This window comes from Spea bombifrons, chromosome 4 (assembly GCF_027358695.1).
Source record: "Spea bombifrons isolate aSpeBom1 chromosome 4, aSpeBom1.2.pri, whole genome shotgun sequence".
Classification (NCBI taxonomy): Eukaryota; Metazoa; Chordata; class Amphibia; order Anura; family Pelobatidae; genus Spea; species Spea bombifrons.
Window position 1 is genome coordinate 1592515 of NC_071090.1, and position 25377 is coordinate 1617891.

Genomic DNA, 25377 nt, shown 5'->3' on the forward strand with positions numbered 1-25377 from the left:
TCTATCCCAGGGGCTGCCGCACCGGGTCCGGATCTCGCCATGGGGGCTGCCGGTCTGAGAGGGCATCTGAGCCTCTTGCTGCTGCTGTTACTGCTGCTCCGCCCGACCGCCGCCTCCGGACTCACAGGTAAGAACTCATCCCTCCTCTGCCCGCACGGTGCGCCCTGCACCCACTAACCGGCTGGAAAACTTCATCCCGGGCAGGAGCTGGCACCAAACGCGCTCTGCTGTGGATGAGGTCCCTATAGATCCCTATAGAAGAGAATTATGAGATGTAATCCTCATTGAAACCGCCGTGTAGAGCTGATACCATCGTATTACACAGCAGCTGGACCCCTATAGATGCCCTTATATGATAACGCCATGGGTTCCCTATAGGTGCCCCTATACCGAGAGGATGCCATCATATGCTGCATCAGCTGGACCCCTTTAGATAGCACTGTATAGAGATAATACAGCAGTTAGACCCCTATAGATACCCCTATAGAGAAATTATTCTATCATGGGGTCCATATAGATGCCCCTATAAAGAGAAACTCTCCCTGGTGGAAGCCGCATACCGACCACCTTATAGCTTTATAGCTATATGGAACCCTGCTGCGTACGTTATGGAAATGGCATTTCGCTGTATAGAGAGCTCTGTATGACTTTCTATAGCATGCTTTATAAATCCTTACTGGCTGTAAAGATACTTCTATACAGTGAGGCTTCATCCTGCAGCGTGTATATATTAATATATATGTAATGTCTATATGTGTGTGTATATATCCATCTTTACATCATAAGCAAAACCATATGATGTAACGTGTGGCTGTATGGAATCCACAGCCGTTCCATGTCACCCTGCTACGCCTGTGTGTGTAAATATATATGTAATGTCTATATGTATATATAATATGTGTGTGTATATGTATATCTATATGAATGCCTAGTGTGTGTGTATATATATATATAAATATGTGTGTTATTGTGTATGTATATATATATAATATAATATGTATATGTAGTGTGTGTGTGTGTGTGTGTATATATATATAAATATGTGTGTTATTGTGTCTGTATATATAATATAATATGTATATGTAGTGTGTGTCTGTATATATATAATATGTATATGTAGTGTGTGTCTGTATATATATAATATGTATATGTAGTGTGTGTCTGTATATATATAATATGTATATGTAGTGTGTGTCTGTATATATATATATATAATATAATATGTATATGTAGTGTGTGTCTGTGTATATATATATATATAATATAATATGTATATGTAGTGTGTCTGTATATATATAATATAATATGTATATGTAGTGTGTGTCTGTATATATATAATATAATATGTATATGTAGTGTGTCTGTATATATATAATATAATATGTATATGTAGTGTGTGTCTGTATATATATAATATATATATATAATATGTATATGTAGTGTGTGTCTGTATATATATAATATAATATGTATATGTAGTGTGTGTCTGTATATATATAATATATATATATAATATGTATATGTAGTGTGTGTCTGTATATATATAATATAATATGTATATGTAGTGTGTGTCTGTATATATATAATATATATATATAATATGTATATGTAGTGTGTGTCTGTATATATATAATATATAATATAATATGTATATGTAGTGTGTGTCTGTATATATATAATATATAATATAATATGTATATGTAGTGTGTGTCTGTATATATATAATATAATATAATATGTATATGTAGTGTGTGTCTGTATATATATAAATATACATCTCAGCGCTGTGAGTGAAGTTTTACTGAAGGCTGTTAAGCTTCCCCCGGTTGATGTGCGCCCCTATAGAATATATAAGGGCATCTGAGATATACATCCTCCTGGCAGCAGCCTGAGTGTCGCGAGTCGCGTGTGAGATGTATGTGATAGATACGGCGTGTGTTCTATATGGTCCTGTGTATTCCATACATCTAGCGTGTGCCGGTATAGGATAATGCGTGTATATGGCGTGTGGTGATGTGTCCGGTACCGGCTGCTTCCATTAACCTTCTGCCCTCCTTGCTGTCGGTTGCCCCCATGACTCGGTTCTTTTTGGCTCGGCGGTCCGGTGCCGTGTTTTCTGCCCCCCCCCTCAGATTGAAGACCATGTCAGCCAAACGCAGCGTGACTCAGCGCCCCGCCGGGGGCTTCCTGCCTGTTCCGGGGGCAAACTTTATGTGGATGAGACGTTTCCATAAATCAGCCCCGGAGACCTGACACGGAACTTTATTACAGCAGGAACCCAGAACCTGCCGGCAGATCGGCCCCCGTCGGCCCTCCGTCTAGTCGCCCGTTTCTCCTGCTGTAAAGACTCAAACCTTAATCAGTCGTTGGTCTCGTCTTAGATTCAGGAGCCGTATGTCTATCCCATGCGTGTTTAATACCATCACTGTATTACCCTCTACCACGTCTGCTGGGAGGCTGTTCCCCTTATCTACTCAAATTTGTTTCAGAGCCAGCCTTGTTCATGGAACGAGCCGTTTAGTTACTTTTCTTGAACCCCCGCCTGCTCCATCTGCTTTTAGGGAGCCGCAGGTGGGGGATCGGCTTTAAATTGAGTATAAAAAGCATCAAAATTGGATTTGCAGCCGGCAACAAACGGCATAAAAGCATCAACGAGACGCTGCGGAGTAGTCCTTTTTCTTTCTTCTGCCTGAGGCTGCGCCGGCTTCCTGCCGGACTACTCCTGATCCTGGAAAAACCTTCCCTGTGCTTGTAACGTCCTCGGCGTGCCGTCTGACGGAGCCGCTCTATAAATGACGAATGCCTGAGCTGATGGGAGTTATAGTCCGACATCGAAACGCAATATCTGTAGAGCAGTAAAAGCTTCCAGAACGGATGAAATTTGTGTTTCTCGTTTCGGTCGTTTCCAACTTTCTACCGAACCTCAATATTGCTTTACTGAGAGGGCAGTAGTGAAGCGGACCAGACTCCCAGCAGACATGGTAGAGTCTTTTTAAACATGGGCCGAATGGGGCTCAGCAGCCGGCCGGTTCTGGGTTTCTATAACATGGTTTTTTTTTTGCAAAATGTTCTCCAAATTGTTTTTTATTAATTTTTTTTACATTAGAAATAATGGAATTTGTTTTTAAGGAGGATGGGGCCCGGTTAACTAAACGGCGCTTTGTGTTCTATTTACCAGACAGCGATGAATGCGCCGAGGGAACCGACGACTGCCACATTGACGCCATCTGTCAGAACACCCCCAGATCGTATAAGTGTATCTGTAAGCCCGGCTATAAGGGAGAAGGGAAGCAGTGTGGAGGTAAGGGGGAGCCTGCCGTGCCCTGTTTGCTCTGCTAAATCTTTGTAAATAGCTGAATTCCTGGAGCGATTCGCACGGCCCTCCAGCTGCTCGCCCTGCAGCCCCTGGTGTTTGTTGGCCGGGGAGCCCCTGCTGTTCCTGCTAATTGTTCTGTGCGGAGAGATACTCGGCACTTACTTTCCTGCGGGAGTCGCCGGTGTTGGGATCTAATGCTTTATCACGGGTTTAGAACGTGTGAATGAAGTGCTATGGGGGATTCGGGGGGGGGGGATCTGGGGGGGCGCGACATATTGCTCGTTTGTCTGTATAATGGGATTACTTTATTTAAAGGGACGGTAGCCCCCAAGGCCCCCCCCCCGTGTACACAGTAATGCATATGATAGCGGCGTGTCACCTTTAAATTAACTCTTAAACCCCCCCGTGAGATCGACTGCATTCACCTGGGCAGCTCCAGGGGGTCTCATGAAACCCCCCAACGGGCATGCGCAGAACGCACAGGCTGCTGTGCCAGTGCACTCCGCGCCTTTCATGCTTTGCAAATGCAGCGTCCTGATTGGCCGGAAGATCTCCCAATGAGAAAAGATTCCTTGGGATCCAGAGTCGGGGTTGGGTATCTACTGCTGGCTCTAACACCCCAATCACGTGGGTCGGCTAAGAGTTATGAGAGCTCAAGTGCAGCCACATGATGGGGGTAACCAGACCTCCGCGGGGCATTTCACAGGAGGGTCAGAGCGAGGGGGCATCGATACCCCTGCGGAGATCGGATACCAGGGAGCGTTCCAGTACAATGGAGACGGTTCGTCCGTCTTTTAAGTATATCCGAAGAAATAATAAATCTTCTGCATATTTAAAAATATTTTTATTTCAATGCTGTATCATTCCAAATATTGCAACAAACACCCCCCATCCCCCCCCCCGCGCAGTTTAAATATTAGGAGGAATACTCGCTACAGCCCTGGATATATTCCGTCCTTTCCCCGTTAGTACCTGGATCCGGTTTGCATGAAGCGAGACGGAAAGACAAATAATTGTACATTTTAAAACATTTTTTTTTTTTTTTTTTTATGGATCTGGTTTTATTAAAAAAAATATTTTTACAATTTTTGTATTTTTTAAATATTTATATATATTTTTTCACATTTTTATTTTAAGGATCTGATTTCTCTAAGAGGGAAAGAGAACTCATTCTTTACAATCTTTTTTAATTTTTTTTATTTTTTTTTAATTTTAAAGTTCTGATTTCTCTGGAGGCGAACGGACGCTCTGGAATAAACCATCTCAATTTCCTTTCTTTTTCCCTCTTTGCTTCCAATAAACCGCCCGGTTGTGAAGGTCGGCTCTGGTGTTCGTGCGAATCTGTGTTTCGATGTACTCCGCGCATGCTCCGGGGCCGTACCCTGCAGGTTAAGTAAATTGAACTCTCAGGGTTCCTAACGAGGTGATCTCTTCCACATGGGAGAGCTCCATTCCTCATCGGAAGCCCGGCGGATCCGTTACCGTTCACGCTCTGTTGTTTAGGACACGTAATCCTGCCTCGTATTTATAGAACTCGTGCCAAGAGCGGACATATGTTTAAACAAATTCACATGACGTGCGGGTTATTGAACGGTAGGAGACATCTTATCGTAACATGTACATGGAAATGTGAAGGTCGTGTTCTTGGCTCAGACAGAAGTTTTTAAGGCTGGGTGTTATTATATATATTTTTTATTTTAACTCTTTATTAACAGCCTGTCAGGGACCCTCATACAGCCGTCTGCTGCCCCCCTGGACCCTTTTGTTCTGTTAAGATGTGGAATTTACATTTTATCCATGAGATTCCATTAACTTTCTCGCCTGGATACTTTTTAACAAAAGTGGACAAACTGTGATTTACCTGCAGAACGTGGAGCACTGAGCCGAAGAACCATCTGAGAGCCGGCCTTGAGATGGAATTAATCTCCAGTAGAGAATATAAGAGAGGTTGCGGCGCTCTGCTCTCCCAGGTTTTGTTTTACTGAGAGGGTGGTAGATACATGGAACAGCCTCCCAGCAGAGGTGGTAGAGGGTGATACAGTGAGGGTATTAAACATGCATGGGGTAGACATACGGCTCCTGAATTCAGGACGAGACCAGCGATCAGAGGTGGCATTGGCTTTGCCCGGGCCGGGCCTGGCGCTGTGTGTCACATAGGGCGTTATATTCTGCGAGATTTATTTAACGCTTTATGAGGGGCAGAATTTGCAGCTTTTTAAAGAAAAAAAAAATCCCAACTAAAAAAAATGAAATCTCCTTTTTCTGTTGGCGTAACCGATACTTTTTTCTTTTGGTTTAACCTGCCTGGAAGCTGTTTTTTTTTCCCAGCATGCAACGGGCCTAACAATTTTCATCAATCAGATTTAAAAAAAAAAAAAAAAATTCACAAATAGAACAGGAAACAGGAAGTAGAGATTTTTAGGCGATGCCCAAAGCCTAACGACTTGCGAGAGGCCGATGCGAGATGTAGGTGAGCTTGGTGATGGTCCTTCCAGCTCGCCGGTAGAACCCGGTCACTCTTTTAATGTTAAATATTAACAGAAAGGTGCTTGGTGCTGTGTATTTATATAATATATATATATATATATATATATATATAATGGGAGGGGGCATCTAGTGACATCACCGGCCTGTTTAACCAATAGGAAGTCATACACCTGCGGCAGTTTTGGGAACGAATGGAAAGTTTTTCGGGGGCCGTGATATCTGCTCGTAAGCTGGAATTTATAGTGTGGGCTTTAAAATATATTTGGAAATACAATGTAGCGTTGGCTGCAGAACTGACGCTTCAAAGGCCGATTTTGTAACGACCTGGTGAGGAATTCGTGTAGCGCGGCCTGTTTAGGATTCACAGTTGTACGCCTGTGGGTTTTCCTTTTATGTGCGTTTTTTAGACAGAGTTTTGGAACAAGATCCTATCGGAAATGGTAAAGATTGTGAAAATTCTGTGTTAATAATTATATTCTATGTTTTGTGTTCATAAAAAGCTCGTTTTTTTTTTATTTTTATTTTTTTTATCTATGTCTATTTATAGAGAACTAAAGGTTTAGCGTTTTAGCGTTGCTAGGAATAGTGTTACTAAGAGCTGCATTTAGTTATAAAAGTGTTACATTCAGCAGAGTAGGTGGGACAGCAGCTTTAACGATTACGATTTTTTGCAGAATCAAAGCCACTGTCTTTTATCTCACCAGACACCGATTTGGAGGAAACATTACAATTATTAACCAGGGCATTTGCAAGCGAACTCGACAGGATCCCTCTGCAGCTTTGGCAGGGGTGAGGGTGGTAGATAAGCAGAGCAACCTCCCAGCGGAAGTGGTAGAGGGTGATACAGTGAGGGGATTAAACATGCATGGGATAGACATACGGCTCCTGAATCTAAGACGAGACCAACGACTGATTAAGGTTTGAGTCGTTACAGCAGGGGAAACGGGCAACTAGACGGGGGCCGGATGGGGCCGATCTGCCGGCGGGTTCTGGGTTTCTACGAGGGGCAAATGACCGGTGGGTAAAGGGGGTAGTTTTAGTTGCCTTCCCCCACACAAGCAGAAGGGGATTAGCCTCTGCTGACATATTCCTTTAGGATATTGTTTCTTGTATATAGGAGAGAGAAGGAGCGTGACGGAGGGACTGATTAACTCGCCTGCAGGGGGTTTCAAATTTGTTGCACCTTTGGAGTCGTGGTTGCCTAAACAAAACAAAAAATCAGAAAAATTAGCTTGTAGTTACCTAAAATATGTAAAAAAAACCAAACAAACAAAAAAAAAACATTATTTTAGAATAATGATGTCAGTGGGAAATCCAAGTGGCTGTTCTTGCGCGTACCGGCAGATCGTGCGGGCGCGGATATAATTCCAGAAACCCGGTGACCGAAGAGCTTACTAATTATTCCGACATCCGTCCTAATTAATAATTAAAGGAATTGCCGGCCTCGCTTTGAACTGCAAGCGAAAAATCAAAACAGAGCCTGGATCCCTGCGGGGAGCTCGGTGCAGAACCATTTCAGTTTACCTTTTAGTCATTTTATTTTACTTTTTTATTTTATTTTTTACTAATTTCTCATTAGCTGGATTTTTTTAATGCAAAACTTATTTTCACCATTTTTTTTTCCTATTTAAAAAAATAAATAATAATAATGTGAGCTGACTGCAGCAAAGCGGTTCTCGGTTGGGTTTAAGCCGCCTCCAAATCCTGCCTGCTTTAAAAAACAACAATTACCTCTTTTATTTCTGTGAGGAGATGCTTATGGCTGCGCGAATTGCGTGTGTAATATGTGTGTATGCGTGTGTGTGTAATGCGTGTGCGTGTGGGGGGGTGATGGACTGCAATCAATTCAAGGTTAGTTCTGGAAAACTTTTAAGAGACGTCAGTATTCGAGATATTGTCTTTCTGAGCATGATTATGTTTTATTTAACCATTTCACTGCCAGAAGTGTGTGTGTGTGTGTGTGTGTGTGTGTGTGTGTGTGTGTATATATATATATATATATATATATATATATATATATATATATATATATATATATATATATATATATATTTTATAACGCATATATTATAACGCATATACACACCTGTCGGGAGAATGAGACTTCATGATAAAATCCCATCTAGACAGAGATCCATTGATCGTTATTTAATAGACTGCACAGATTTAGTTAGTGAAGGTCTCGTTCATATGAGCTTACGCTTCAAAAGGAGGCTCTGACCCAAAAGCTAGCAAGGGGATCCCAGGATGAAAATATTTTAGTGGTTTTTGGGGTATCATTTAGTGTTTTTTTGGGGTTCCTAGGAGATCCCTGTCCAGCCGGCAGACCCCCCCCCCCCCGGATGGAGCGCTTTAGAGAGCGCTGGTATCGCCACCTCTCGTTGTTTTCGGAGGGACGTGGAGCTCATCTTGCGCTTCGGAGGGTTCGACGGTCTGCGGAGATAAGAGCGGCCGACGGCGAGTGGAGGTTAAGTTCAAAAACATCTCTGCCAAAAAATAAAAGAGGTTTATGGAAATAGACACTTAGCCGTAAGTGGAATGTTGTAACTTTGTGTCTTTTAAACATGATTTATACGGCGTTTTGGTTGCAGATTTCCATTTAAGTGGAAACAGGTGCAGTTTAAGTTGTTATAAACCAGGGATCGCCGGCTGAATAGAGTTTGAGTCGCAGGAGGGTTAAGGCGGTCGGGTTATAGTTCGGGGTCTGCTGCTTGTCTCTGCTCAAGGACCTCGTTAAAATGAAAGCGGGTTTAAGGAGCGGTAAGACGTGGATTATGCGGTGTGTATTATTCTGCACACGCTGCGCTGACTTCCACCAGGACGTTAACTTTTTGCACACGGCTCGTTTCCCCCGGTTCTCAGCCGTCGCAGACCCCAAAACGCAGAAACCCAGAACCAGGAGCGTATCTAGAAACCACGGGGCCCTGGTGCAAAAATTGGAATGCGCCCCCCAATTTCACCAAGAAACATCTCCCACAGTGCCACCTTTGCCCTCCATGCAGCTTATCAGTGCCATTCTTACCCTCAAACAGACAGTTTGGGCCATCGTTGCCCCAAACAGCCTGTCTGTGCCTCCTTTGCCCCTGGAGCGGGTAGTCTCGGTCTCAAAGGGGGGTAACGTGACGCCAAGATGTTACTGTCTCTCTGTTCGGACCAGGTCGGAAGGGTCCTTTCTAAGCTATGTTGAATTGGTTTGAGGAGACAGGAACAAGTGGTCGCAGGGGGTTGGGCTGCCTCAGCGAAAGAACAGGAAGTGGCTCACAACTTCCTGCTTGGGCTGTCGCACATAGAGAGCAGGAAGTGGCTCACAACTTCCTGCTTGGGCTGTCGCACGGAGAGAACAGGAAGCAGCTCACAACTTCCTGCTTGGGCCTGTCGCAGAGAGAGAACAGGAAGCGGCTTACAACTTCCTGCGTGGGCCTGTCGCAGGGAGAGAACAGGAAGCGGCTTACAACTTCCTGCTCGGGCTGACCAATGGGATTCCGATGCCGTCTTCACTAAGGGGTAATAGGAAAATCCTAGTAAAAATGAGGCATTAAATAAAAGTAATCGGTGATTACCGGTTCACGATGCGGCGTTCTCCTTTTAAGATGTCGTGGATCAGGCGCACTTTTCCCTTCGTGAGTTTCGTGTCTTCCCAGGAAGTCCATTAAACACAAATTGCTCTCCATTTCCAGTGGAAAGAAGAAAAAAAAAAGACCCGCAAAACTATTTGAAACATCTCGGTATCTTCCCCGGGACGGAAACGTTTCCCCGCGCATGGCCGACTGAAAGCGCCCTTTTGTACGCCGGTGTTTTTAGTTGTGCTTTGAGGATTAACGCCTTCCGAGAACCTGGAAATAAAATCAGATCTGGGGACGTTCCGATCCGGCGTTTTCTGTAGAAGAAATACAACCCCCCCCCTGCATTCGCCATGAAGTAAATAATAAAAATTTTTACCTTGGTGAGAAGCTGCAGCTCAACAGCTTCTCTTCAAGGTTATTAAACTTTTTAATAATGCACCCCCTCCATGGTCGGGGAATTCTCACCTCTGATTGGTTGCTTGAAGCAGCCAACCAACGGCAGGAAACCAATGGGAGTGCTTTACAGGACTGCGCACGAAGTCTCGGTAGACAGAGGCAGCGCTGGAGCTAACCAGCCAATCATGGCGGGAAAATGTCTGCGGAGAGTGTGGGGGGGCAGATACGTTTGGGGGAATTCTGCAGAATCGTACACATTAAAGTGCGGTGTCTCTTTAAGACGGTAATGCTTCGAATTGGGGTAAATCAGGTTAATGTATAGTAATGGCCAACTTCCCCGGATCCTGAGCCGTATCCGGTCCGGTCCGGCACGAGCCGCTTCTGCTTCCAGCGCCATCGTTCCGGTGATTACGTTTTATTGCCGTATATCGTGAACGGCCGGCGGCCGCGCTTTTTTTTTTTTTGTAAAGGGAATGATTGCAAACGTATTTTTTTGGTAGAATTTGCCTTTTAAAGTCGATACATTTTACGACGTGACAAATACAATTCCGGTTCCGGTAAGAGGGGCTGATTTATGGGGGGTGGAGACCGCCGGTGGCGCGGCGCGCTGAGAGCTCTCCGTTACATATTGGGAGAATGGTTATAAAACCCGCTCTGGTTATTTATGATCTGTTTGTCGGCCCTTTGCCAGGAGCTGCTTGGCACGGACCAGAAAAATGCGAGATATTTTATTTATTTTTTATTTTCAAAGATACAAGAAAATAAAATCAGCCCCCCCATGATAGAAAGATTTAGCAGAACCTCCCCCCCCCGCGTGGTAGCTGCTGTTACCCCCTAGGCGCTTCCGCTTGCAGTGGCCCGGGGCAGATTCCACAGGGCAGAAGTGGCGTCCTGCGGCAGCGCCGCGTGTAAAGCTGCCTTTGGGCTGATTTTATACACCTGTCGGGGCTGAAACACCTAAACGCAGTAATCAGGAGGGGGGGGTCCGCGTGCTTTTGCTACACGGCGTACTTACTGCCAGTCAATTCCAGTGCTGGGAGGCATGCGCAGAAATGTTAGCGCTTTCTTGTCACTGATTGGCTGCTTTCATTTGTGGCCCCTTGTAGATGCATAGGCAGCTCGTGCAGTTCTATATGTGGCCACAGGGGGCGCTTCGGATCGGTACCGGCGTTTCAGGCAGCATTTGTGGGTTTTCAGTAGGGTTAAACTTTAAAAATTCTGCTGTTTTTGTCTAAAGATTTCTTTTGTGCGTCTCCTAAATCTTGAAATATCTTCTAAAGTAATAAAATATGATTTCCCCCCCCAGATATCGATGAATGCGACAATGACTACACTGGCGGCTGCGTACACGAGTGCATCAACATTCCGGGCAATTATAGGTGCACGTGCTACGATGGCTTCATGCTGGCTCACGATGGACACAACTGTCTGGGTGAGTAGATCTTCAGCGGGATTTGCTATCCCACCCTTTACCATCTCAGCTGGGAGGCTGTTCCATTTATCCATCATCCTCTCACTAAAGAAAAAAATACTTTTGCAGTTGGAAAAATTATATATTTTTATAGCCAGGTTAGACAAGATAAAAGAGCTTTTTTGTATAATTAAGACTTTTGGGGGGAGGGGCTGAAGGAACTAAATGAATGAAATATACATTTATATAGCATTTGAGCGTGTGTATAAATATATTTTCCGTAGAGATATTTTAGTAGATATCTGTAATAATATTTGCCGCAGCGTTTAGCATATCGCTCCCGTCCGCGTTCAAGCTCTTTACGACCCCTGGATGCCATTTTTTTTTTTATTACTTTTCGAAGCCACTAAGTTGGGTTTCTTTCCAAAAACAAACCATCATTCATGTAAATGTGAATTATTATTTTTTCCCTGAGCGTCGCGAGCGCTTTCCTGCAGACAGGCCGGTTTAGTGTTCTATATAAAGATACGGCTGACATCACCGCGAGGTCGGACACCGCGTCCTACGGCGGTCGGCTGTTGACGGCTCGTCTCAAAATGACGTCTTTGTGTATTTTTTGAAACCGTGTATCGGATTCAAATTATTCTGCCAAACCCTAAAATAAAAAAATAATAATAAAATATAATATAAATGTATAGAATGAATGTCCGTGTGTCTGGAAATTAAAAATATTGGTGTTTTGGGACACATTTTAAGCATTCATAGACTCTCGATAAATTAACACTAAAACCAGGAAAAATAAATACATTTTTTCTTATTATTTACCAAGAAGGCAAATAATGAAGTCTTTTACTGTAACAAACAAGGCTGGAAAGTCCAAGCGTGGATTATTCGCTCTGAAATCTGTCTAGACGCCTGTCTCGGGCAGATAATTAGGGAGAATTTGTATTACTTTGTATTAAATGTTACAATGTTCATCTTTCAGTCTGTCCCCCCCCCCCGAGGGCCGAGCCCCCCTCTTTTGCTTGTTAACGCAGCAATGCCCTTCGTCAGCTCGTTTAGGAAAGGGTTAAAGTGATATTTCAGTTTAAGGGCACTTGTGACATTACAAATAACCCCTGATCCTAATTCTTTGACTTTTATTATGTTTCTCAGTTACATTATTAATATATTCATTTTATGTGCGGCACGCGGGAGCCGCCATCTTGCTGCCCCCGTCACATGGTTAAAATCTGACGTTTTATTGTTAATGTGTGGCTTCCATACAACCCCCGGCAGTGATTAATATAAAGAAGATGAAAAACTCTAAAGCGCTTCCCTTCAGGAGAAGCTGCAGCTCCAGCCCCTCCACGGTCCTGTGTTTCCCACCCTTGGAAGCAGCCAATCAGGCGAAGGAAAACGCTCCAATTGAAATCGGTGGCCTTGCAGAATCTTAGGAGTTCATTGCGAGTGCTTTCCTGATACTCATTGGCTGCTGGAAGCAGCCAATCAATGGTAAGGATGTTCGGATCATGGAGAGAAGGGCAGCTGCAGCTTCTATGGCGCGTGTGTGTTTGGGGGAGGGGGGGTCAGGGGCGTTTAACTGTCCCTTTAAATTGAAATGCCCTCTGTGAGTTAGGATCCGGCTCGCGGCCCCGTGAATCTTATCGCCTCCTCGTCTCCCTCTTCTTGGCAATCCTTCTCCGAGGAAGATTTATTGCAATTCAGCCGTCCCTGAAGGATTCTTCTCTGGCACCCAAAGCCGAAACAAATAAATACCGAAAATATCCAAATGTTGATCATTCTGCAACAAAAATAAGCTATTCCGACGGCTTCTAACGCTCGTGTTTTCTGACCAAACACACGGCTGCTGAGCTCAACGTTCTGGAAGATCGCGCATGTTCTTTTAGAGAAAGGATTGTTTAGAACTTTTACCTTTTCTCTGTTTTTTTGTACTGATTTCTGATCTTCCAGTTTTTTCATCGCGAGCAACGCCAATCACAAGCGCTGACCCTGCCGGCAGATCGGCCCCCATCTAGTCGCCCGTTTCTCCTGCTGTAACGACTCAAACCTTGATCAGTCGTTGGTCTCGTCTTAGATTCAGGAGCCGTATGTCTATCCCATGCATGTTTAATCCCCTCACTGTATTACCCTCTACCACTTCTGCTGGGAGACTGCTCCACTTATCTAGTAAAGTAAAAGTTCCTTCCATTCCATCTCAGCCTCTGACCCTCTAGATTCAGATAATGGCCACGTAATAAAATATGGTCCCCTTTACTCATGACGTTATTTAGTTTAAAGGGTACTTTAATATGACGTTTTCATTGGCTGATCCCCCGCTAACGTGCAGGGATCTGTGATGTCACAGGTGTCTCCCACCCTCCTCCATGAAGCATTATTAAAACAAACCAAAAAACGCCTACACCGGCACCTCAATGCACTTCAATACATTTATATTTATTACTAAAAATATGGGTTGATGAGCTTACGATCTAATGTACGAATCCCTCCACGAACCTAAGGAGATTGGATTAGAGCCCAACAATTTTTAGGAAACCATCCAAACCGTGGTCATCGAGGCTGCCAGGTAGATAGATTTATTTATTTATTTTTTAATTACTGTTTTATTTTTTTTAGCTATAATTTCCTCCACATTATCCAGAGATTTCCCAAATTTTTTTTAAGAGAATAAATAAAAAGAAATATTGAAATGGATGGCGTGGTGATCCGCCGGCCTCGCTCATGTAACTGATTAGGGTCGTGATTAAAGCGCCTGGCATTTTTTTTTCTGATTTCGCATTTATTTATTTTACTTTTCTCACGACAGCTGCACGCAATGTGTCCGCGGCCTCGGCCGCTCATGAATGAGTCTGTTTCAGATGTTTATTTTTTCTTTATATCCTTCTTCGGTTCAAATACTTCTCCCTCCTTCCTCTTTGTTGGGGAAAATCTTGAAAGTTTGTAACGTTTTGTCTAAACAGGTTTTTTTTTGTTTTTTTTTTTTGATGAAATTGTTTTGGACAGAAAAAAAAAATCTGGAAAAAAAAAAGAAAATTAGCAAAATGTGTACAGAATATCTTACTTTGAGCATTCCAATTATTTTGGCAGTTTTTGGATCTTTTTTGTTAGAATCTTGTAATAAAAGGCCCAAACTGATTTTTTTCCCCCAAAATGTTTTAATTCTTCCATCTCTGGAGGCGTTTATTAGGGATTTCAATAATTCATTGATTACATGGATACGTAGAGATTGAATTCTAATTATTACATTTTTGGATAATTTTCTTTTAGAATTTTGTAATTAAAGGCACCAACTGAACTTTTTTTTTTCTTTCAAGCGTTTCAGATGTATATTTTTGTGCCATTTTTGGAGGCTTTTATTATCTACCTAAATAATTGTCTGAATGCACGGATAAATGGAAATTGAATCCATCCTTATTTTAAATTATTTATTGAATTATTTATTGAATTATACACCCAGATATCTATTTAATGCCGTTGGGGGGGGATCATCACCATTTCTCCGCTCCCTAAATATGACAATGAAAAATTAATTGTGAAATTTCCAGTTTCCCATTTTAATAACTTTTTTTTTTTTGTAGTATATTTTTTTCCAGCGAGGATTATTAAGTGAATTTATTAGAAACAAATAGATCTTTACCCCTAACAATCTTAAGTATTCAGACTTTATCACAAACCTGTTGATCTGTGAAGACCCCCGAGTCCCTCATACCAAATCCCATCACACACAATACACCAGCGAAGATAGTCCTCTTTGAAAATATTATTATATATATTTCTGCTTTATATATTTATTTATTATATTGAGTTGATGGTGATGAATTATCTCGATACAAATGTTCTCAATGTATTTTTCTACCTGAGTTGGGGAATTCTCACCGTAACAATATATATTTATTTTATAGATGCAAACTTTTTTTTTTCCCAATATTTTTTTTTTTTTTTTTTTTATTTAGACTTTAAATATATACATTTATTATATGTTTTGTTTTGGGTTGGTGGAGTTTATATTGGCAGTAGGGGCAGTGGGGCTTATAGTAGCATTTTGTTTTGGGGGGGGTCCTTGGGCACCCCAAGCTGGTTTGTAGGAGCAGCCGCAGTACTTTTTTTGGGGGGGGGGGTTGCCGTCCGTAAGGAGTCCGGATGAATTGAGCTCGGGCCGACTGCAGGATTCCGCGCGTCTGACAATCCCGTGCCCCTCTCTGGGGCACAAAATCAATGTGAACAATTGTGAGGATCAGCAGGGGAGCGGTGTCTACATGACATTGAGCTGTGTGAATACCGAGGGCAACCTGCGTTTTCCCACGGTCCCTGGAATTGTAGCAATTAAAACTTACTGTATTTTAAAAGCTCCATTCACAGAAACCGATCCTAGAAGCCGAGAGCCAGCAGTGATCGCTGTCAGTGAATACACAGCCGCTCACCCCTGCCCGCACCATCGTTTGGGGACAATTTGTCTCATTTACTTTGTCACAAAAAAAAAACGAAAAAAAAAGCTTTTCTCCAAATCCCCTCTGCTGCAAGAGAACTAGGAGCTCATTGTGAAGCCCCAAGCCTCAGGTCCACGCCGGACACACAAGGGTTAAACTTTTTTTTGGTTGTTGTTCATGCAGAGAATTGAGATTTTTATAGAAAAAAATATTTAATTTTTTTTTTTTTTTTTAATAATTTAATTTTTTTTAATGGACGTCCAGTTTCCTTAATCTAAAATTTATTAAAAATATTGCACATTTTCTAGTGTTTAATTCTGTTTTAGTTTTTAATCTAATATTATTTAAATTGTAAGAAATAATAGAAAAGTCTCTAAAAACCTCTGCAGAAGCAAAACCATAAAACCAGTAATGGAGGAACTGCATAAAACAAACCAAAAATCCTCAAAATTCCACCTGCTGTTCTAAATTTTCCAGCAGAAAGCGGTCGAAATGGTTCTGATTCTTAGAGTTTTGTTCTGAACCGTAAATGTTGCTGCAGACTTAACTCTTTGATGGCCAAGCTTTTTGATGATTCATAGAAGTATCGCTTCTACAATTTATTTATTTTCTGTCTGGCCGCTAAATTTAGTTTTTGCCGAACTACGTGGGAGGCGCATTTACCGTCTTCTCGACGTGAATCATATGACGGGCTTGACAGGGACGCCTTTAAAGTTCAAAATATTTTTCCTTCGGATGCTACGGCCGCGTTTCTTGTGGTCTTATTCACTGGAAAAGAATGTCCGGCCTCTGACGTTCTCGGATGGGAGCCTTCACGATGTCGGAGGATTATCCCAAAAGGAGGGGGATATTCGCCTATAAAACAAATTTATTTTAATGAGTGCGTTTCAAACCCGTTCTGCATACACCGTGCCGTACCCCGGGGGGGGGGGGATTCACCGGTGATAGGATCTTTGCCTAACCAATAGGAGGTGGGATCTCAGGTCTGTCTGTCTTGCATTGGTTGCCCAATGAGATCCAGTTAGAGCCACCGAAACATAGAATTTGCCACCAGACCCATTCGGCCCCCTCTAGTCCCAAACCTTAATCAGTCGTTGGTCTCGTCTTAGATTCAGGAGCCGTATGTCTATCCCATGCATGTTTAATCCCCTCACTGTATTACCCTCTACCACCTCTGCCGGGAGGCTGCGCCACTTTTCTGCCACCCTCTCAGTAAAGTAGAACTTCTGTTCCATTCCATCTCAGCCTCAGACCCTCTAGTTTTAGATTATGACCTCTTGTTCTAACGTTTCTCCTCCTTTGTTCATTAGTTTATCTCCGGTGGGTAAGCCGGAGACCACCCACCCGGTTAAATAAATAAATGTGTTTTTAATGTCTCATTTGTTTACTAAATAACTGCGTTTGCCCGTCACGGCGGCAGCTCGTGGTTCTGACAGAGGCGAAACGCGGGGAATCTCAGTCCCCCTTTCTTGTGACCACAGCCTGCCTGGTGAATGGCGTGCCGGTGGCTTGGATAGGCTGCCGGTGGCATGGATAGGCTGCCGGTGGCTTGGATAGGCTGCCGGTGGCATGGATAGGCTGCCGGTGGCATGGATAGGCTGCCTGGTCCTGGCGAAACGGCCACTCAGACTTTCGGATGAAGACGGGAGATGATACTTTGTTTCCCCTTTTGTCGTCCTTTTGACTTCCTGAGCAGCTTTTCGTATTTACATCCGATTTTCTGGTCTCCTCTGATAACTTTCCACCCAACATTGACCTTGGAGGGTGATTCCTCCCCGGGAAGCGTTTCCCCCATCCCTGACCTTGATGGGAATAATTGTCTACCCATGTTGACCTCTGAAAGTGATTTCTCTCCTTTTTTACGAGCTTGCCCTGGGGGTCTCATTCTGATATCCTGCCCCCTTCCCTGACTCTTCCAGCATCCTAATCCCCCCTGGAGCTGCTAGTTAATGAATTCCTTCCTTGTCACAAAGTAACGAGAATAATTAACATACAGATAAGGAAATCACCCCATACCAACTTGTCTGGACAAAAATACATTTGGTAACAAATTCTTAACCGATACATTTTTTTATGTTTTAATTTTATTAAATATACTCTTCTGTTGGCCAACTCATTAAAAAATGAAATATATATTTTTGGTTTTGGTAATAGTTGCTTTTTTTCATTTCCTTTCTGAAGAAGTAGTTGATGTGGAGGATATCTGGTTTCTTGGCAATCCGAGCGACCCCTATCACCGCTCCGTAAATAGAACTTTCCAGGCTTCTAATGTCAACTCGGTTGCCAAGTGCTAAAACTTCACTTGGAAAAATGTAGCGAGTTGAATGAGAAGTGAGAGCGACTTGTTACATTGTTACTACCTCGGCGCTGATTTCCCGCTGGGGGATGCTTTTTTTTGTGTGTGTGTTTTTTGTTTTTTTTGTAACGTTCTTTGTTGACCGGCTTAGAACTATTTTTTTGCATTTATGCAATTTACCGGTTTATTGCAAACATGAAAGTGGTTTTTTTGAGCCATACGTACCATGGGGGGGAATATATATATTTTTTTTAAAAAAAAACCTGCTCCAGACAGTTCGGTTACTGTTGTGATCTGCAAAAAAAGATAAAATAACTATTTTTATTTTTATTATTATTTTAACTTAATATTGAAACAATTTGATGTGGTTTATTATTATTTAAGGGCATTAGAAAAGTGAAAACGTGGACTCTATTGGCCACAGAGTTCTTGCTGAAAAGTCTTTGTTGATTAGAATAGTAATTTATATTTTAATATTGTTTATTGTTTTATTATTATTATTATTATTATTTTTTAATGTTCTAAGAAGGTTCTATGCAAAGAAGGTCTGGAATGATTTAAATAGGAACTAGCTGGATAATTAATATGCAGATTACTAATGATTCTTACGCTCATTATTTTTGGACAGTTAGGTGTTCTGTCTGGGTGTGTATATATATAATCTACCAACAGCAACGTTTCAATACAGAAAGGGGTTTAACAAAGAACAGGAGGAACGTTTACTTCAAAGGAAGAGAAAAGTTACAAGAGACCGGAATCTAACACTAGAGGGTCAGAGGCTGAGATGGAAAGGAAGGATGATTTACTTTATTGAGAGGGTGGTAGATAAGTGGAACAGCCTCCCAGCAGAAGTGGTAGAGGGTAATACAGTGAGGGTATTAAACATGCATGGGATAGACATCCGGCTCCTGAATCTAAGACGAGACCAACGACTGATTAAGGTTTGAGTCTTTACAGCAGGAGAAACGGGCGATTAGATGGGGGCCGAATGGGGCCGATCTGCTTAATCTTATTAATGTGTCCAGGGAGGTTTTGAATCTAGAACATAGATGATGTATTCATCCTGCTTGCAGATTTGGTGTGTATATATATATCACTTAATCCAATCCCATCGTCCATGATATTCTTCCCTATGGAGGGTAAAAAAGAAACCCTACAAACATAACAATTTATTTTTCTTTTGCTATGGCAACAGGACTTTCAGCCTGTCAGTGCCCGCTCCTCATGTCACATGACTACAGGCTAGCATTTCTCAAAGCCAAAGAAAAGTATCAAAAGTAAATGCGCCAACTGAGAAACGTTTAGGTGTTCAAAACCAATAGGAATAAAGATTCTTATATATTTAGTAGGTAACATTATATACATTTTGTTAAATATTTCATGAGACTGTATATAAAATACGACCTTATATAGGGGAATAAAAGCGTGGGTGTGATTGTAGTTTTTATTTTTTTTATACTTTACCAGTTTTATTTCATACAGTAATCCCCCGAGTTTATCGGCGGAGAGATCTGTGTATCCAGGTGGTGCGAGAGCCGTGGGGAGATCGGGACCGATAACTACAAAATGATGGATTCTTGTGGTTTTTTTTCTTTTAATAAAACAGAAGCCGGGGAATCCCACAGTCTGACTGCTTTATTGTAAAAAAAAAAAAAAAAAAAAAAACGTTTTCATGTCAACCGTGGGTCATTTTTCCTCCCCGGTGAATTAAAGATTGAATTGATATTTCATCCAGACAAATGCGACGATATGTAATCATGAAACGGAAAAGAACCGAGCAAATTCACTTGGGGGCGGGGGGGGGGTCCATGGATATCTTGGCTTAATAGAGAGGATTTAGATTTTTTTTTAATTTTCTATATCATAGGATTTAGATTTTTTTTATTTTTTATTTTATTTTATTTTTTTAAGATGACGATGCTGACGGCATACACTGGGATTTAAAAAGAAGCCCCCGCCGGAGTGGTGGGGGGTGATGGCTCTGGTAATTGAAACATGCTGTTCTGTTTAAAGCCAGGACCCCATAAAGGGCCTTTTCCAGCTAATAATGGCTAATAATGGCCTTTTATGTGCGTCGGCTGCCCCCGTAGGGTTTATTTAGGATTGCGGAGTACAAAATACGGAAGAGATGGACCGAGTCGGTCGGATGTCTGCCTTTGATTCGGGCAAATAATGAAACCCCCTGAAAGAGGGCAGGTGAATGTTGATACCAGCCATAACAGTCAACCATCCTGAATTTTATGGGGCAGTCCTGAGGCCTGTGATCCTCTGTCATGGTATCCAAATCAGTTGAAAAAACTTTTCAATGCACAAATAGATTTTTTTTTTTTTTCCCGCTGGTTTCTATCTTCGTTTTCTGCAGAAATGACTCCGTTCTGTTTGTTTTTACAGATGTGGACGAATGTCTGGACAACAACGGCGGATGTCAGCAGATATGCGTCAACACGATGGGCAGCTATGAATGTCAGTGCAAGGATGGCTTCTTCCTCAGCGACAACCAACACACCTGTATTCATCGCTTACACGGTACGTACGCCGGTAAAGATGGCGCCTGGGATTACATCCTGACGGTGATGTCCCGGCCAAAGGCCGTCCGTCTCGCTCGCCCAGGACAGACAGATGTTAATTAGTTATTTGCTGAGAAAGCTGATCCGCCGTTTGGAAATCACAAGAAGCCCGCCACACTCTGCGCTTAGCCATTGGCTCTTTGTGTTCCTGGTGGGCGTGTTGCGGGCTCCTCCTGGGCGTGTAGAGGGTTGGGACGACCTCTGTGATCGCTCGCTCCTCCAGGGAGAGTCGGCCAAGGTGCGCGTAGGGGGCTGGTGTTTAACTGGTGAGTCAAATGACATTTTCTCCCCGAACGGCTGAGCTGGCGATGGGGAACGAGTCTTCAGCCTTGGTGTAGGTGGAATTATTATTATTATTGGGGGGTGTCTCGGACACGTGTGGCTATTTAGATCCGCGGTGGGCCATGTGGTTGTATAGAGTTTGGTCCAGACTATGATTTTATAAAACCCTGGAAACATAAAATAAAAGTAAATCTTCCTTCCGTTCCATCTCAGTCTCTGACTCTCTAGTGTTAGATTCCGCTCTCTTGTTGTAATTTTTCTCCTCCTTTGAAATAAATTCCCTCCTGTACTTTGTCAAATCCCTTTATGTATTTAAATAAATGTCTCTCTCCTCATGCCTCCACTCCACTCCTCGTCTCTGCTCTCCTCTCCACTCCTCATCTCTCCTCTCCTCCCCACTCCTCGTCCGTCCTCTCCACTCCTCGTCTCTCCTCTCCACTCCACTCCTCGTCTCTGCTCTCCTCCCCACTCCTCGTCCGTCCTCTCCACTCCTCGTCTCTCCTCTCCACTCCACTCCTCGTCTCTCCTCTCCACTCCACTCCTCGGCTCTCCACTCCACTCCTCGTCTCTCTCCTCTCCACTCCACTCCTCGTCTCTCTCCTCTCCACTCCACTCCTCGTCTCTCCTCTCCACTCCACTCCTCGTCTCTCCACTCCACTCCTCGTCTCTCCTCGTCTCTCCTCTCCACTCCCTGTTTCTCTCATCTTTAGTTTTTCCTGATCATTTTTATCCTGCAAACCAATCCCCATTTTAGTCTCCCTCCTCTGGACTCTCCCCACTCTTTAAGCCATTAGCAAATATCCTGCTTCTGATGTAATAATGAGATTTGTTTCCTCGGATCCATCCTTTCCACGTTCTAAATCACTTCATAAGTTACAACGTCACAGAAGCTGCCTCGGTGGAGACTCTAGAGCCCGGCACGCTGTCTGCTTCCTATCATCTATTAATAATAATGTAGGTAGAAGAGATTATACATTTTCCAAAAGTCGTAACATTATATTTATTATGGTTTTACCGTAAAATCTCTGTTTCTGTTGGATCTGCCGCCCGTCTGTTTATTTCCTCTTCCCTACAAAGTGTTCATTGCTGCTTCACCTCCGCCATCTTTGTGATTGGCGCGGTGTTCATTTCGCACCCGTTTGTGGAGGGTACTAATTGTCTAATTAAATCGGCAGTTTAACGAGCTGTCTGTTGCCACTTGCCTGAGCTGTAAAGTTTTTCTTGGCCGCAATCAAGCCGGGTCTGCTAATTACCGAGCCGGTGATTACCGCTGGAAGGAGGAACTCGCGCGTCCGGATAATGCACCCTCTCTGCTCGTAACAAAGTGCTGCTGTGTCAGCGCATCTCCTCGCGGTCACGCCGGCTGCCAACACCTGAAACGATCCGCTTCTTCCAGAGCGAGCTTTAAACGGGGAAATTCTTACTAAAAAATCCTATAAACGACAAAACCATAGCAAAAAGACCAAAATAATTTCCAGCTGAGCTTTTAAGACGTTATTATACCTCCGACCGACACTAAATCGGGTGTTTTTGTACTAAAAAGGGAATTCCCATAGAAGGATTTTTTCCCAGCTTCAGATTAAAAATGTTTTTCTTTTTACCCCGGTTGTAGTTTTTGCCCCATAATATAATGTTTTCAGGCAGCTGCATATCAGCCGTTTGTATGATTCTCGCTCTGTTATCTGACCCCTGATCTACTAAACCCCCCGACTCCTTATCATACTGCCTGTGGGGAACAATAGAATGACTCAGTCTCAATCACCCAGCCAGACTCTCTGACTAATGAAAGTCTATGGAGGAACGGACTTCATTAGCATCGCCATAAAGCAATGGGGGATATATTACTGTATACAGCGCTGGGGGGTTATATTACTGCATACAGCGCTGGGGGTTATATTACTGTATACAGCGCTGGGGGGTTATATTACTGTATACAGCGCTGGGGGGTTATATTACTGTATACAGCGCTGGGGGGGTTATATTACTGTATACAGCGCTGGGGGGGTTATATTACTGTATACAGCGCTGGGGGGGTTATATTACTGTATACAGCGCTGGGGGGGTTATATTACTGTATACAGCGCTAGGGGTTATATTACTGTATACAGCGCTGGGGGGTTATATTACTGTATACAGCGCTGGGGGTTATATTACTGTATACAGCGCTGGGGGTTATATTACTGTATACAGTGCTGGGGGTTATATTACTGTATACAGCGCTGGGGGGTTATATTACTGTATACAGCGCTGGGGGTTATATTACTGTATACAGCGCTGGGGGTTATATTACTGTATACAGCGCTGGGGGTTATATTACTGTATACAGCGCTGGGGGTTATATTACTGTATACAGCACTGGGGGTTATATTACTGTATACAGCGCTGGGGGTTATATTACTGTATACAGCGCTGGGGGTTATATTACTGTATACAGCGCTGGGGGGTTATATTACTGTATACAGCGCTGGGGGGGTTGTTACTGTATACAGCGCACTGCAGAGGGATTAGAATATATTGTTTCGTGGCACTGTAATATTTTTTCCTCCGGATAGAAGGGTTTGATAAAGGTGTAAGACGTAGCGTGATTATACAGATAGGGAATTCTCATCGCACCGCTTATTATTCTAACCTTCAGGTTTTATATAGTTTTTATTTTCCGTTGTGCTATAATATCCTGTAACGTGGGATAAAATCATAGAGGTTTCGTAACATTTAGGAGGGAGGAGATTTGGTGTCGAGGAGGTGAGGTTCCTCTTATTATTTAAGGAGCTGATTCCGCCCCGTTTCCCTCCCCGTCTGTTACCTGCTTGGTCTTCATCTCAATCGCAGTCTCTTCGGAGTTCAGACGATAGATTTACTTTATTCCTGCCTGCGGGTCCTGAGAGAGTAGTCACAGAAGTCTGTTCCTCGTGAAATGTAAATAGGGAGACTTAGAATTTACTGCAAAACTCCCAATATTATAGAAGATAACAAATCCTGAATATTACATAAAAATAAATATATTTTACTCTGTATAAATTGTTGTTGTTGTTTTTTTTTTTTAAAGTTTTCACAAAGGTTGAAACAAAGTATTTGACGGTAATGTGGAGGAATACAAATAAACATCTGAAAGGGGGCTTCAGCCGGCGTCCGGCGCATGCTTCGGAAAAGCCGTTTGTAACCAAGGAGGAAGCGGCACTAATCTTAAGATTGCCGTCGTTATTTGGTGGTTTACAGCTGGGTTTTTATAGATTTTCGTGGCGGGATCTTCCGTGGCTTGCGTTTGAACGGAGGCCACGGGTATAAATCTTCACGGTTTTCATGGTTTTTGAAATCCTGTTGTCTTGTTTTTATTTATTTATTTATTTATGTATTTTTTGGTGGCGCACGTGGATATTTCCAGTGGCTGAGGTACCGATGGTGATTTTTGATCATGACGATCTGTTTGGCCGCTGAAGCTCGTAGTCTGGTGATGATGAAGTCTTAATACCCCCATTGATTTTTCTAATAACCTAAATTTTTGGAGATAATAGAAAAGTAACATTTATGAAAAATTGAAAGTCCAGTTTTTCCATTGCTAAACAGCAGCAAATAAAACCTGGTTCCATTTCATTTGGAATTGCCAGTTATTTTTATTTTTTTTTCCCCCTGTAAAGTCACTTTTTTATAGGAGAAAATAATCTGGCAAAATTTCCTCTGCCATATTCCAAATACCGTGTTCCAAAGTTACATTCTTTATCTTATATTCCTCCATAATTATCACCTTTTCTTATAAAAACTATAAAAATAAAAAAATAATAAGAAAAATAAAAAAATAAATTGTTAAAAAAACAAACTACTTTCAGCAGTGGTTTCACCAGGGCCAAACTGTATCTAAATTTATTAAAAAAAAAAATATTTTTGCACATTTATGAGAAATAAAATAATAAATATTGTAAAAAATATTTTAAATATTAAAAAAAAAAAATGTAAAAAGCTTCTTATCACGGAGAAACACAAAATTGCTACAGCTCTGCAATTTATATAAAACAAACAAAAAAAAAACAAACAGGATTGAGAAATGTTTATTTCATCCCGATGTTTTTTGTTTTGTTTAAATGTTCTGTATTGTAGGCGGCTTAGTGAAGAAACCTCTTGCTCGTGAGTCGGGCTCGTTTAAGAAAAGGCCGTCGGTTTAATTGGATTTTGCTATATTTCACCTCTTTTTTTCTTTTTTTTTCTTTATTTCTTTTTTTTTTTTTTTTTTTTTTTTTTAAGAATTTTGCAGTAATTGCAAAAATCTGTACATTGAGAAAGCAATTGGCTGAAATTGGCTGAAATGCTCTCGGTGAAACGGTTTTCTTGCGCTGAGCAAATTAAAGCCAGGCTGTTAAAATACAACAGATGCTCTATTTACTCATCTAATTTATAGACCCGTCAGAAGTTAATTAGGCAGCAACCATTGTAAAAAAAAAAAAAAAAAAAAAAAAAGGGGGGGGTTTATAGTTAACTTTTTTAGTTAATAAATAAGTCTCGTTAAATTGAGCTGAATTTTCCTTTTAACTTTAAGAATTTCCTTTTTTTTTTCCTGTAGAGTTTGAAGTTTTTTTTTTTTTTTTTTTTTTTTTTTTTCTTTTTCAACCAATACTGGAAACTCTTGAAGTTTAAAAAAAC

The 25377-nt window shown here is 42.2% G+C and overlaps 1 protein-coding gene across 1 annotated transcript in view; it reads left to right on the forward strand.

Annotated features, from left to right (window-relative positions):
* Positions 1-25377, forward strand: part of SCUBE1 (signal peptide, CUB domain and EGF like domain containing 1) — a 60448-nt gene continuing 35071 nt past the window's right edge. The window contains exons 1-4 of the mRNA XM_053462232.1: positions 1-127; positions 3179-3301; positions 11069-11194; positions 20288-20422. Coding sequence (XP_053318207.1) covers positions 40-127; positions 3179-3301; positions 11069-11194; positions 20288-20422 — 472 coding nt within the window. The 5' untranslated portion in view covers positions 1-39. The remainder of the gene's footprint in view (positions 128-3178; positions 3302-11068; positions 11195-20287; positions 20423-25377) is intronic.